Source organism: Mixophyes fleayi, chromosome 5 (genome assembly GCF_038048845.1).
Source record: "Mixophyes fleayi isolate aMixFle1 chromosome 5, aMixFle1.hap1, whole genome shotgun sequence".
Lineage (NCBI taxonomy): Eukaryota > Metazoa > Chordata > Amphibia > Anura > Limnodynastidae > Mixophyes > Mixophyes fleayi.
Window position 1 is genome coordinate 262,411,576 of NC_134406.1, and position 15,019 is coordinate 262,426,594.

At 42.3% G+C, this 15,019-nt stretch overlaps 1 protein-coding gene across 2 annotated transcripts in view; it reads right to left on the reverse strand.

Annotated features, from left to right (window-relative positions):
• Window positions 1-15,019, reverse strand: part of SNTB1 (syntrophin beta 1) — a 117,029-nt gene that overhangs the window by 35,905 nt on the left and 66,105 nt on the right. For both annotated transcript variants that reach the window (XM_075214017.1, XM_075214016.1), the window contains exon 3: window positions 8,893-9,100. In XM_075214017.1, coding sequence (XP_075070118.1) covers window positions 8,893-9,100 — 208 coding nt within the window. The remainder of the gene's footprint in view (window positions 1-8,892; window positions 9,101-15,019) is intronic.

Here is a 15,019-nt window from a genome sequence, read left to right on the forward strand (position 1 = left end):
TGTATGCCAGCTGGAGCTGGCGTACATCATCCGAATTGAGGAAATCTAATGCTGTCAGCTCTGCTCCGGAGAGCAGAGCTGGACAGCGCATGTGTGGAAGGATCACATGATCCCTCCCTGTCACTCACAGCTCTCTCTCTGCAACTATCGTTGCAGAGACAGAGAGGGGATCTGTGTGCGCATGTCCGGTTCTTGGAACTGGACATGCGCAACTGAAGAGTGAAGAGAAGACCCGAAGACAGCGCTTCCGAAGAGGGGGGTAAGTATGATTTTTTTTATCACTGAAACAGCAGTTTTTCGGAACTGCTGTTTCTGTGCAGGGCTGTACATAAATGTGAGAAGTAGTTCAATTCTTATCATTGCGATAAGGATTGAAAACTATTTTTCACTTTATGTGAATATTGATAAATGTGCCCCTATATAACTAGGATCACGGCGGTACAAGCACTGTCGCAATACTTCTTCCGTTATCGCCTTACTAATACCTTAAACGTACAGTTTGCCGGATATAGACTGATATGCAATAGTAAGTATAAGCGCTGACGACTGTGTGTTTGTTTATATCCGCGTTCTGATTACCTGACGGACAGAAACACAGACATGTCCCATGTTCAGACAATATTTTCTCAACTGAGAAATCCTTCCTATTGTTTAGTCTTGAAGCCACAGACTGACTTGATATGGGGAAGAGGAAGTTCAGCAGGTCAGAGAATATTTAGCACGATGAGGCAATGTGTTATTTAGTCTCATCCTGTTCATTTTCATTGATCTGCAAATATCATGTGTACAAACAACAAAGCGCATCCTAACATGAAAGATGACAGACGCTGGGTGCAAACAAATGCACCAATGACCGAAGGACAGTCAGCAAACTGCTTTGTATTAATACATGTATTATAGATCAGTGCATATAAATGCACCCATGTTACAGCTAAGCACATATCTAGGTGCGCGGCCCCAGTCTGCATTTTTAGGGGCCGTGAGAACTCTCTCCTGGCGACATTCTGCAGATCTACTTTCAAAGACTGAATCGTGTATCTCAGCAAATACCAAAACTTCACATCAAAGTCCAGCAATCTGTCACGTTTGTATCACCCCCTTAATTAGAACCTTGTGTTGAGATTGTAATTACAGTGTTGTATCTGCACCTATTAATATACTTGCCTTTTAAATTTTGCAGTCTTAGAAAAAAACATCTCCCCCCCCCATCTGAGAGAAATCACAATCACTTTACTTACTGGTTCTTACGGCCTTGGACAATTTGCGATAGGGGTAGATTGGGGTGAGCAGGAAACCTGCTGGGGAGGAATCCAAAGTTCCCTCTTCTGCAATGCTCTCCCTGTAGGATAGACCGTCTAACGACATCTGAGGAAGTTGTTAGCTCTCGAGGTCAAGTGCAAAATTTGGAAGCTAGCTAAATATGACAAAATCGTAGGCCCGATAGACACCTATAGGGACTGGATTTGCCACTGAGACCTGAGGCTGGGACCTCTATTAATATATAGCCTCATTACATTCCCAAACACTGCAGTTTTGGGGGGATTTAAACCTCTTCTGAGGTTCATAAATAGACCCCATGACCACCAGAGTTTAATGCATGATGGTAGGGTCTAGTCCATTTACGTATATATTGTAAAATAAAATGTAAACAATTATATTATAATTATATTATTATAGGCCTATATATATATCTGTATATCAATAAAATTATTATAATTATCATCATCGTGACTCAAAACTGCTAGCTCACTGGCTCAGTCCCAGGACACACCGACATAACTTACACAGTTGTGGATATTGAGGATATGCGGCCGCCGGCTAGACATTAATTTGTTCGACATTCAGAAAGTCAACATTAGGGCGACAAATCAAATGTACACAGTGTTATATGGTTCGGGATATTAGAGTAATGTATGGGGTTAGAGATAAGATTAGGGATATTATTACTGACCTAATAATACTGTGTTTATTTGAATTGTCGACCTAATAATACTGTCAATGTCATTATTATTGACTTTCCAACACTGTCTATATTATGGTGTTGACCATATAAATGTCGATCATGTAACTGTCGGACATATGTATCACACCTGTATTGAGAGTGACCAGTTCATAGGACTGGTGTACTGGCCAAATCTGTCAAGACCACCCAGTTGATTTCAGAAATGCTGAGGAGGGGGTGTCCTTATGGCAGTGATACAGCACTTCTGAAAGCTGCACTTATCCCTTGTTCAATGATGTAGCCAGAATTATATAACTGGAAGCCTGTAGGCTCACAAAGTACGGTGAAACCTCACCATGGCCAAAATATATCGCTTTCTCTCACTGTACACACTGGCGTTGAAATCAGCTGTTCGACAATCGTCACTAAACGCACTTTAGAAAATTGATCTGTACACACAGACTTTACAAACAGCTTTCACTTCTATTTTCTTTACTTTTGTGTTAAAGCCACCTGCAGCATTCACAAGACTTGACTCTCGGTACAATATAATGGAATTATATGGAAGTGTGCAGCGAGTACATAGTACTGCTGCAGAGAGCCTTTGAGATCACACATCTATTGCTCTGTTAAAATTGACAAGACAAAAGATTTGTCTATGCTTTAAACTGGGGTACAGGGCCTTAACTTTATTTCATTTTGCCAATGGAAAAGAAACATAATTGATCTATGTGATGTGCAAACAAATAGCTGTATTTCTCCCTCTGCGTCCTACAGACAGACCTACTGACCCCAATGCTTAATATGGCATTGCCCTTAGGCGTTCACAAGAAGTATCCAATGTTGGACACAACCAATTTTTACCAGTTTTTGTATTCTCTCTACTTCAGAACAGAACAGTATGACCAGGGGCAGAGTAAACTTAGGGGGGATCCAATGCGGAGCCTCCTCTCAGAATATATCCCACCCCTGCTGCTTCTTACCTAAGCAAATGGGAAGGAGTGGGGTTGACATCTCCTGCTCCCTTCAGACTGGGAGTGTGGCGCTGGGTAGTGACATCATAGCCCAGCACCACCCTCCCTGCCCATCGCTGACATGGGGGGAGCAGCAGTTGGGAGTCTCAATGGTAAGAAGCTGCCAGCTTCTCCTCCACGTCAGCAGCCGGAGCTCTGCGTGGGGGCACCAGGGCCGGATTTACCGCTAGGCAACTGCCTAGAGCCTAGCGGTCCCCAGAGGGCCCCCCCCAGAGCCGATGGTGAACGGGGTAGGCCAGGCAGAGGGGCGCTCCCCTCCACCTGCCACCCTCCTCTGTCCGCCGGCATAATAAACAAGAACCGCGGCCGACAATTGATTTAAGAAAAAAACCAAAAAGAAAGTCCACTGACCGCGCGATGGCTCTCAGCAGTCTCCTCTCCTCCTCTCTCCCACTGAATGTCGGGCGTGACATCATCACGCCGTCATTTTCAGTAAAGATTCGCCGAGGAGAACTGCCGGAGCAGAGAGGAGGAGCAGCGGCAGCGCGACATCCAGGAAAGAAGAAAACAAGACAAGACAAGAAGAACAGAACAGAAGAGAGCAGAAAAGAGAAAAAGGCAATTGAAAGATAAGTTAACTAAGGGAGGCACATAGGATGAGGGGCAAGAGAAAGGTGGAACAAACAAGCATGGAGGGCACCGAGGGGCATGATAGAAAGGTGGAACAAGCATGGAAGGCACTGAGGGGCATGAGAGAAAGGTGGAACAAGCATAGAAGGCACTGAAGGGCATGAGAGAAAGGTGGAACAAGCATGGAGGGCACAGAGGAGCATGAGAGAAAGGTGGAACAAGCATGTAAGGCACTGAGGGGCATGAGAGAAAGGTGGAACAAACAAGCATGGAGGGCACTGAGGGGCATGAGAGAAAGGTGGAACAAGCATGGAGGGCACCGAGGGGCATGATAGAAAGGTGGAACAAGCATGGAGGGCACTGAGGGGCATGAGAGAAAGGTGGAACAAGCATGAAAGGCACTGAGGGGCATGATAGAAAGGTGGAACAAGCATGGAGGGCACCGAGGGGCATGATAGAAAGGTGGAACAAGCATGGAAGGCACTGAGGGGCATGAGAGAAAGGTGGAACAAGCATGGAAGGCACTGAGGGGCATGAGAGAAAGGTGGAACAAGCATGGAGGGCACTGAGGGGCATGATAGAAAGGTGGAACAAGCATGGAAGGCACTGAGGGGCATGATAGAAAGGTGGAACAAGCATGGAAGGCACTGAGGGGCATGAGAGAAAGGTGGAACAAGCATGGAGGGCACTGAGGGGCATGAGAGAAAGGTGGAACAAGCATGGAGGGCACTCAGGGGCATGATAGAAAGGTGGAACAAGCATGGAGGGCACTGAGGGGCATGAGAGAAAGGTGGAACAAGCATGGAGGGCACTGAGGGGCATGAGAGAAAGGTGGAACAAGCATGGAGGGCACAGAGGGTGAGGGAAATAAGAGACATGTGGAACAAAAACATGGAGGGCAGTGTAAGGGGAAATAACCAAGGGGAGCAAAAATATGGAGGGCACAGTGTGATGGTGAAGGGTGCACAGTGTGATGATCAAAGGGCAAAAGCATGCTGGAGGGCACAGTGTACTAAAGGGGAAACCATGTGAAGGAGGAGCAAAAGTGATGGAGGTGGGGACATTTATTTCTCTTCTATACTTCTCCAACTTATTTGCCAAAACACATTTTTTGTAGGAGGGCGCTGAGAGAGCTGGCGCAGGCTCAGTGTGCTTGGACTGGGCGTGCAGTGACATCATAGACTGCACAGACCAATAATAGCAGCCAGCAGGGAGTGAAATAACCTTTCTTTCCATCAGCAAACGTGAGTAATTAAAAGTAATCATTATTAAAGATTAAAGCTATGTACAACATTGTTTGCACACTGTTTTATGTAAGGATTTAATTAAAAGTTAATATTTTTGGTATAACATTGTCTGCACTATCATTTCTAGTAGGTATTAAAAGTTAATATAATCTATGCTTTAAAAAATAAATAAATAAAGTACTGCTATGGATTGTTTCACGGAGGGGGGCCTCAAACCAGTATCTTGCCTAGGGCCCTATGAGGTCTAAATCCGGCTCTGGGGGGCACCATGGGAAATTAAGAACACTGAGAGGAGTGACATTATATCACTCATTCAATGCTGTAGGTGCCCCATAACCTTTATCGCCCTAGGTTAGCCTAATAGAAGCGTAAGCCCCGAACATGCCAACAACACACGTGTGTCTATGATGCTGTGCACGTTGCGTGTTTTGCTTTGTATTTTTCAGTAGCAGACGTGCAGTCTGATTTTTTTGTTACTGTTTTAATTAATTTTAATCTCAGGGTCATGAAAGGATGAGCTAAAAAAATAGCAAGAAAAAAAAAGCAGAAGAAATGTATTATAAGCAAACAAAGCACTTTATTCTTTAGTGTCAGACTATGAGAACATAGTTACTGAGTTACTGATGTCCTGTCCAGGAGCTGCCAGGAACAAGAGAGCATCACACATGAGGTTATCATACAACAACATAATTGCTATTTATATAATATCATAGTGACATCTACAAACATGTGTCTGATCACAACACAGTATTTCATTTAATCACTCTCCAAGTTACATAAAGCTTTTTCCTTTGCATAATAATAATAATTAAAAAAAAATAGGCGTCAATAGTCATAACCGTACAGACAATGCGGCAGAAAGGAGGGATTCATACAAAGATCACCAACGCCTGTCACATGGCTTCTCCTAGAAGCTTGGATTGGTGAACAGCGTCAGACGTTTACAAGAACACATCCATTCAAATAAACCGGTTTTGCGGGCTCACCACCTGAGTCCCATACACCAATAATTGAGGTGTAGTTAGTGCCGCAAGATGGTGCAGACAGCGACAGGAGAACATTTCGCCTTCTGATGCCAGGAAGAGCTGGCTGAACATGGCGGATCAGTGTGAGCCATTTTAGTATCGCAAAAAGGGCATTATTTACATAGGACATCACCTCTACTATCAATAGGACACCTTCTATGCCATCTTGTTTCATAGGGAAGTGTGTTAATATGTGCACAGTGGCTCAGTGGTTAGCACTTCTGCCTCACAGCGATGGGGTCATGAGTTCAATTCCCGACCATGGCCTTATCTGTGTGGAGTTTGTATGTTCTCCCTGTGTTTGCGTGGGTTTCCTCCGGGTGCTCCGGTTTCCTCCCACACTCCAAAAAAACATACTGGTAGGTTAATTGGCTGCTAACAAAATTGACCCTAGTCTCTCTTTCTCTCTCTCTCTCTTTGTCTGTCTGTGTGTATTAGGGAATTTAGACTGTAAGCTCCAATGGGGCAGGGACTGATGTGAATGAGTTCTCTGTACAGCGCTGCGGAATCAGTGGCGCTATATAAATAAATGGTGATGATGATGATAAATCATTGTTATAAAAATAACGATGCTTTTTGACAGTGTCACTGCGCATGGACTTGTGCGCCAAGATGGTGGCGTCTCTGCTGGTACAAATGTTTGCACTATCTGACGTGAAGAGTTGGCATTCCTTTCTGAGTGAAGTTTAGATGGGTGCGGCTACTTTGCCTCCTACTTGCAAAAATAAGCTTTAATGTTGAGGGACGAGATTATTTAAATGAGATACGGGCTAGAGTGGGCACATTTAGAGACTTGTTTCCCGCTTGGCATAAGAGCTTACTATCTTTTTCTCCCCTCAAAAGGACTTGATTTTACTTCCACCTTTGCAGTGGTGGAGATCGGGTCCCTTCAGATAATTTAATCGGATGCATTTAGGGGTGATCTCCCTCACTCCCTGAAATAGGGGTGATCTCCCTCACTCCCTGAAGAGTCTGGCATTCTCCCTGATGCTGAGCCAGTACAAGACGTGGTTGCCTTTGCCATCTGAGGCATGATGACACAGTTCAGAAATTGTGTCCTGTGTCCATGTATTGATGCCTATGGAGGTGGCCATTTTCATGGAGACCAAGATTTAATCAAAGACTGACAGGTAAGACAACATGACTTCAGTAATGGAGACAGAAATGTAAAAGACACTTCAGTCTCTAGAGATTCATTAGCTGCTTTTCTTTAACGTATAGTTGCCATTTCTGGGAGACCTCCTGGGCTTCCCGGAGCACAGGGCAACCTCCCGGTTCTCGCCCCCGCAATAGATAAGTGAAAGGGGGCGGGGCTTAATGATGTAAATATTGCATCACCTTAGCCCCGCCCAATGCTGTAATTGGCCAAAATTGTATCAATCGTTTAGGGGTGGGGCCAAAATGATGTGATTCGTCAAGCCCCGCCCCCGCACGCCCACCTCCCCCGAGATCTCCCTCAAACTAACAAGGAAAATTTGGCAAGTATGCGGAAAAGTGACACGTTTAATAGATACAGTCCCGATGTCCCCCCAATATCATGATTGTAAATTAGTTTGGTTTTGTACTGGAAGTATTTGAGTGATTTATTGGAGACATTTGTAAAAATATTGTCCTAAAGACAGTGCAAACCATTTGAAATTGGAAGTACTCAGCCTAATCCTCACCGGGGTGATTGCAAGGTAGATCGGCAATCATTCTCAGACAACTTGTAACTATGGAAATAACATGCACTTTTATTGTGAAACCACAACTTCAAAAAGGAAACTACGGATTATATTTCCCAGGAGAATCTGGCGGATTTCATGCAGTCTCTTCTCTGCTTGCTATAAAAGCTGATTTGGACTGAAAATTACACATACAATCACCTCTTTAATCAGTGACCTTGTAAAGAAAATACACGTAACACATTACAGTAGGTGAGAGACAAAAGGGAATTTGCCTAAATAATATTTCATATTTTACAGGACTATCATGAAACTGGAAATATGGAAATATAGCATAATTTGCACAAAACTTACTGATTTTTTTTTTTACAATGTAATATCCTGATCCCCTAACTTTACCATCCCCTCTAAACTGGGACTTGTGAAAAATAAATAAAACACCAGTCCACGTTTGAGGGTTTGTACACTCCCCTTTCGGACATTGCTAATCTGGATTCCCAAGATGATGTATTACAACCATTGGTTATAATCATACTTGCCAACTTTTCCTCATTGACTTCAGGGAGATTGTCACAATTTTGGGCAATTGCAGCAGGGGGTGGGGCTAAGATGACGTGATATTTGTGTCATTAAGCCCCGCCCCCACCACTTATCTATTGAGGGGTCGAGAACCAGTAGGTTGCCCTGCTCTCCCGGGAGTCCTCCCAGAAATGCGGGAGTCTCCCGGACATTCCGGGAGAGTAGGCAACTATACGTTAAAGAAAAGCAGCTGAATCTCTAGAGACTGAAGTGTCTTTTACATTTCTGTCTCCATTACTGAAGTCATGTTGTCTTACCTGTCAGTCTTTGATTAAATCTTGGTCTCCATGAAAATGGCCACCACCATAGGCATCAATACATGGACATAGGACACAATTTCTGAAAGGTGTCAACATGCCACAGGTGGCGAAGCCAGCCACGTACTGGCTCAGCATCAGGGAGAATGCCAGACTCTTCAGGGAGTCTCCCTGACATTCAGGGAGAGTTGGCAAGTATGGTTATAATAGACTTAGTTTCTCCTGTATTCATTCCTTAAAAGTGTAGGAAACTATACAGAAGAATAGGACATGAAATGCGTGAGGATTAAACATCCTGTAACTAATCAGATGATCAGAATGTGGACAGCGGCACAGAGTATTTCAGCGCTACTCAAACTCCAGCTTGTTCATGTGTAGGTTTGATATAGGACGGGCTAGTCCAAACTGCAGCCAGCGCGGGTTTCTTAAAGTTAACAGCAAAGAGCAGTGATGTCAGGATCCTATCACATTGGTACTGAAACACCTCTATATAAAACATAGTTCGTATACCCATGTTTGTAGCAATTCATCCTCACAGGCGTGTGAATGACTTAGGGCCATTAATACAACGTACCTTCTCTGCCAACCAGCCCATGTGCAGGATTTCTTGGCTCCCGGAGATCCCGTTTTTTCCCAGCTGGTCTTTGACTTCGGTTATCACCTTGGAAACCAGTTCCGTGGCCACTCCGTGTATTGCACTGAACCAGGCCTGAGCTGTGGCCGGGTCCTTGCCCCTTAGTACCACCGTGTGCTTGGCATCGGGTGAATGCAGCTCCAGATTTCTGGAAAACAAAAATACATTTGCAAAGGTTTAGAGTGAGCGTGCTGATATTCCAACTTTTTATTGGAAAAATACCAACACAAATGCTGAAAATATGTCTTAATAAAGTTACCTGATCGTTCTCATTGATTTGAGTATTAATGAACACATAAGTGTTTCTACTTTTCTAGATTTTATTATTTTAGAAAATATGTACCTCTAATTGGACAAGCAGTGGCTCTCTAGTTGTTGTTTAAAAGCAACTCCCAGCATGCTTATCAACCAGCGGCCAACTCCCAGCATGCTCTTCAGCTAGCAGCCAACTCCCAGCATGCTTTTATGGCAGCGGCCAACTCCCAGCAAGATCTACAGCTAGCGGCCAACTCCCAGCATGCTCTTATGCCAGCGGCCAACTCCCAGCAAGATCTTCGGCCAACTCCCAGCATGCATTTCAGCTGGCGGCCAACTCCCGGCATGCTCTTATGTCAGCAGCCAACTCCCAACATGATTTTCAGCTAGTGGCCAACTCCCAGCATGCTCTTATGCTAGCGGCCAACTCCCAACATGCTTTTCTGCTAGCGCCCAACTCCCAACATGCTTTTCAGCTGGTGGCCAACTCCCAGCATGCTCTTATGCCAGCGGCCAACTCCCAGCATGCTCTTCAGCTGGCGGCCAACTCCCAACATGCTTTGATGAATAGCACAGCAGACGTGCAATGACTGCAAACCATTCAAGAATTTTAACTTATTTACTGGTATTAAAAAAAATAAAATAAACATAACAATCCTTATCTTTTCCAACCTCCAATATCCAAAGATAATAATATTTTGCACTACGGTGGCCATATTAGGACATTCCTCATCCAAGCCAAAGAGTAACAAAGATAATATACCTAGAATCTGTTCCTATAGTGTCTTCGAACCCTATCCTGTCTTTCTCCTTTACCTCAGCTAGACTTCGGGGTCCTAGTTATTACCCATGCCCGCCTCGCCCTTCCCCCATGCAGCATCTGGTCACAGATAGAAGAATCACCTTGAGACTGTGCGACAGGCTGGTGACTTTCATTTCTCTCATTAAAGCAAAATCAAAGAAAGATACATAATTAATTAGCAAACTAAGGCCTGATACCCACTGGAATTTTTTGTGTGTTAAAAAACGCAAGTAAAACGTGAGTGAAAATGAACGACACCTCCCCGGGCACTCTCCGGTTAAGTGGCACTAATTATAAATGACCAAATTGTTGGCTTCAAGTTTGTTACTAGATAACTTATTAACTATGTGACTAAGCAGCAATTGTGACTCAACCAAACTTGTTATTTACAGTAAAATAATTTGACTACAAAAAAGCGAGTGTTACCGGCTTATTTCAACACGTTTTTATTTTTCGCTTTATTCCGAACTGAAGCATTAGTTTGCTCCAGTGCTTTTATTTCTTTGTCAGAAACTATTACTTGTATATTAGAAGGAATCCCTCCCTACTTTGAAATAATAAATATAACAGGTCACCTAGCGGTTCCGTGACCTATATAAAACCACTGTGATTTTATATGTTCACGGAACTCCTAGGTGACTTATAGCACTAGATTTACTAAATTGCCCGTTTGAAAAAGTGGAGACGTTGCCTATAGCAACCAGATTCTAGCTGTCATTTTGTAGAATGTGATAAATAAAAGATAACTAGGGGCCTGATTCATTAAGGATCTTAACTTAAGAAACTTCTTATTTCAGTCTCCTGGACAAAACCATGTTACAATGCAAGGGGTGAAAATTAGTTTTCTGTTCTGCACATAAGTTAAATACTGACTGTTTTTTCATGTAGCACACAAATATCAACTTTAAATTTCAGTGTACAAATAAGCTATCAAGTATTTGTGTGCTACATGAAAAAACAGTCAGTATTTAACTTATGTGCAAAACAGAAAACTAATTTTCACCCCTTGCATTGTAACATGGTTTTGTCCAGGAGACTGAAATAAGAAGTTTCTTAAGTTAAGATCCTTAATGAATCAGGTCCTAGAATCTGATTGGTTGCTATAGGCAACATCTCCACTTTTTCAAACTTGCAGTTTAGTAAATATACCCCATAATGTCCTTATATTAAACAATTATTTGGTGCATTGTCCCATATATAATAGCAGCCAACCAATTAATTATGTTCTTCCTTCAATATGAAAATGCATTATAACATATTTGCAATAGTCACTGGGATTGAGATATAAAGAGATTATCCACCTTCAGTAGACTTTAATATATTGGCTTGTTCTGAAAGTCTATTTAAGCATTTCTCAACACTAGAATCACTATAGCACCATTATAGAACAAGATGCTTGTTAATGTTAACTTAAAACATCCACTTTGAAATCTTGAAACAAACATAATTTTTTGTGAAAAAAAATCCAAAGTCTCATCAAATATTTACTTTAAATGGGTAAAATTAACTATAATTGAACATTGTAACATCTTTCATTACAAAAATAACAACAAAAAACAAAATTATTTTTGATTATATTGGATGGTTGTTTCTGCTGCAGTTCGCTCTTTTTCATCGTGTCTTGTGAGCAATTTCAGTGCTCTGATTGGCTGCAGGATAACTCATACTGTGAAACAAGAAAATTAGCTGCGCACAAGAAGTCATTTGTGTAATTAACGGAAAATGTCATTATACTTCCTTTAACCAACACATAAATATGTGTCTTGATGATCGTTTTCCTTCAAGAAGGTGTGGGGGTCATTTCTTTCACTAAAATTAAATGTATAATTTGCCTGTTATTTATTAATTCTTTTAAATATAAAGTATATCCTTTACCCCTCCTCCCTTCTACCTCTATAAGATTCAGGCAATGAAGTGCTCTCTGAATTTCAGTGATAACATTTTATTGGATCTCCCCATTACATAGAGATATTTAAGGCAATTCTAGGGCAGTGTGTGTCCCCAGACCTAAATACTTTCATGTAATTACTGTGCAGGGGAGTTTTCTATATGAAGATCTATCCAAACTAATTTTAGGTTAGCGGTATGACCATTAATTTGCAGAGTGACCTTCAAGCTCAGCACTGCTTCCAGTACATGATATAACATTTCCATATTGATTGCTAGAAGGCAATAATGTATAAGCATTTCTGTGTCATCCTTGAAGACCTCTGGTCGACTGTAATTAGTTATTTCAGTACATGCGAAGCCAGGTGCTAAGCAACAAGTAAACACATACTGAGCGTCTCTTTCTGAAAAACAACATAGGCAAACTATTGCAGGCTGTCATGTTTTTAAATAAGTGCTAGACAAGCCCCCAGGGTGTAGGACCTGCACACAATAAGGTACTCTTAACGCTGGGATGCAGGCTTAAATGTTTTGATCAAAATATGAACCAATATCACATGTTTTCATTTTGCTGGATACATACAGATCTGCAGTGTTAGGGATAAGCGCTGACAACAACTGTTTTTTTGCAGTATACTATGTACTTATTGAGCAATCCCACAGAACGTCATTATATTGTACTGAGCGTTAACGCTCGTGAGTGCTGCAGGCAATATTGCAACAGGAGCAACTTGTACACTTGTCAGTAAGTTTGTTGCATACAGATCCATTAGCTTTCATTATTTTTTTGGACTATCGGTGATATAGTGCGTGTACCAAGTTTTAAGATCACACACCGAATGTCTAATATAAATGCCTGTGTGTGCAAGTCCTAAGAGAAATACACTTGGACAGCCAGGGAAAAACTATTATTTTACATCTTTTTCACCGGGGTCGTTCCACATGCGAGGTTGTCATTTATTTTTGGAAATCTGAGTTTGCCAATTTGTGAGTACACATTACATGTCTTCTTGCAATCTTCTACGCTGTTTTCGCCCAGGGTTAGTATAAGACGTACATCACCCTTTGTTTGCAGTACCTGTTGCTTAGGCCGGGTACACACTATACAAAATTTCTCCCGATGCAGGATCTTTAACGATTTTACCTTCAGATCTGTGCTCTTCACCTGTCACAAACATCGGCTGAAAAGATTGTGACTCAGCGCACTCCACAGAGATCTATGGACACTGCCGGTCGTGAGTGCGTACGCACTGCAGAATTGGAACGACATTTTTAGTCCGATTTCAAAATCAAATGAAACGATCATGTAGTGTGTATGCACTCATACTGACGATCTCCATAGAGTTCACCGAGTCGGGCTCTTTTCAACCGATGTTAGCGATGAATGTCACAGTGAATAAATGTAGAGAGTGCTGTAGAAGGAATAATTCATTTGTTCGTTCTGAGACAGAATGTTTTGTTTCAGAGTCACAGAAGCTAACGAAATTCATTAGGACATGTGGATAAATATAACAAGGCGATTTTAATCAGTGTGACAAAGTGACAGTAGTGAATGAATGAATATTGTGCTGTCATTCTCCGGACTAAAGGACCAGATAAAGGACCAGATGAAGAGCACAGATCTGAAGGTAAATAGTGTGAGTGTGTATGCATGAATCGCCACACTGATCGGACCTTCAGTCATAGGTATAATCGTTTGATAGCATGTCGGTTGGAAAAATTCTCCTGGGCTGGTTGTAGTTTATCTCTGCTAGTGTGTGCTTGTCTCAATAGTTCTCTGATTCGATATTTCGGTTTTTGACCTTGGCCTGGAAGTTTGCTTGTACTCTGTCCCGACCTCCAGATTGCATTTTGAACTTTGCTAGAACTCAGCCTGCCCTGACTCTGAACTTGGATTTGACTTCTGCTGTGCTCCGTCCTTTCTGGACTTTTGTTAGCTGCTGGTGCTTGTTCTCCTTGGGCTTCCACATGTCACATCCTAACCTCACGGAACTAGTCGACCTAAGCCTGCACTACCTAGAGCTAAGACCCTGGGGGCACCAAAGTATCTATAAGAACGGTGTCTGCTATAGGTGAAGACCTCTGCAAGCTGGTTCTGCAGGTCTTAGAGCTGGCAAACCAGTATTGTAGCAGTAGCCTCCACAAGCCACCATGTTGACATTATTCCCAAGTGGGTATGAAGGGGTCACTGAAATCCATACTCTCCATCCTAATATACAAGCTTTTACTAGAGTTAAAAACTGCACACAAAAGTGACCCGGCTTTTGGCCCTAGCGTCAACCATCTTGAACTCTTCTGATTTATCTTGCCAAATTGGTGGGGGAACCGGGCACTTGGGCTGAATGTCAGGCGTAGCCATCTGCAGCTGAAGGAGGTATGCAAGAGGTCTCTCTCAGTGGCACATCAATGACTTTGCCATTTTAATAAATGGGTCCAGGGGATATTTTGCCAAGAACGAGGACAAATGATAGTTATGGACCCCATGGTTGAGTTGATCCTAAAATACCCCGTTGGGAACATCTCATCACATTACGGTGTTATGTTGCATTGAGTGAAAGTTTCCTTTGTAGTTTTCTGACCCATCTCCAAATTATTTATGTCCTGCAAGGCTTTTGCCAGAGCTGTACTGTAGGTTATATCATCTTTTCCTGCAACACCTCTTACATGTAATCATTTTCGGTGTTGAGAAGATTAAAATAACATTTCTCCGAGATATTTAGAGAGAGAATAATTTCACATCAGCCCTTTACAGTTCGTACATCACTCAGACTCTGGAGTAAACATTACTAAAGATGGAGAGCTGAAGGAGATCCCGGACTCCCGGACGTTCCCGTTGTTGTACAGCTATATAAACAGACATTAAAGTGCAAATGAAAAGAGCCCTTAACATTTCAGCCATTAAGTATTCAAGAGATTAATGTGCTCAGTACAAACTAAGCGTCTTGTAGGTGAAAAGTTGGGTTTTTGTTCCACAAAAACAATTTAAGATGCTTCTAGTGTTTATTGTTCTATCACTATGACTTAGTTAAGGCATTTCATTAAACATCTCATAAGTTCTAAATTATTATCCTTATATTACCCATCATGCCAATTTTTCTAGAGGAGCTTATTTAATAGCAAGAG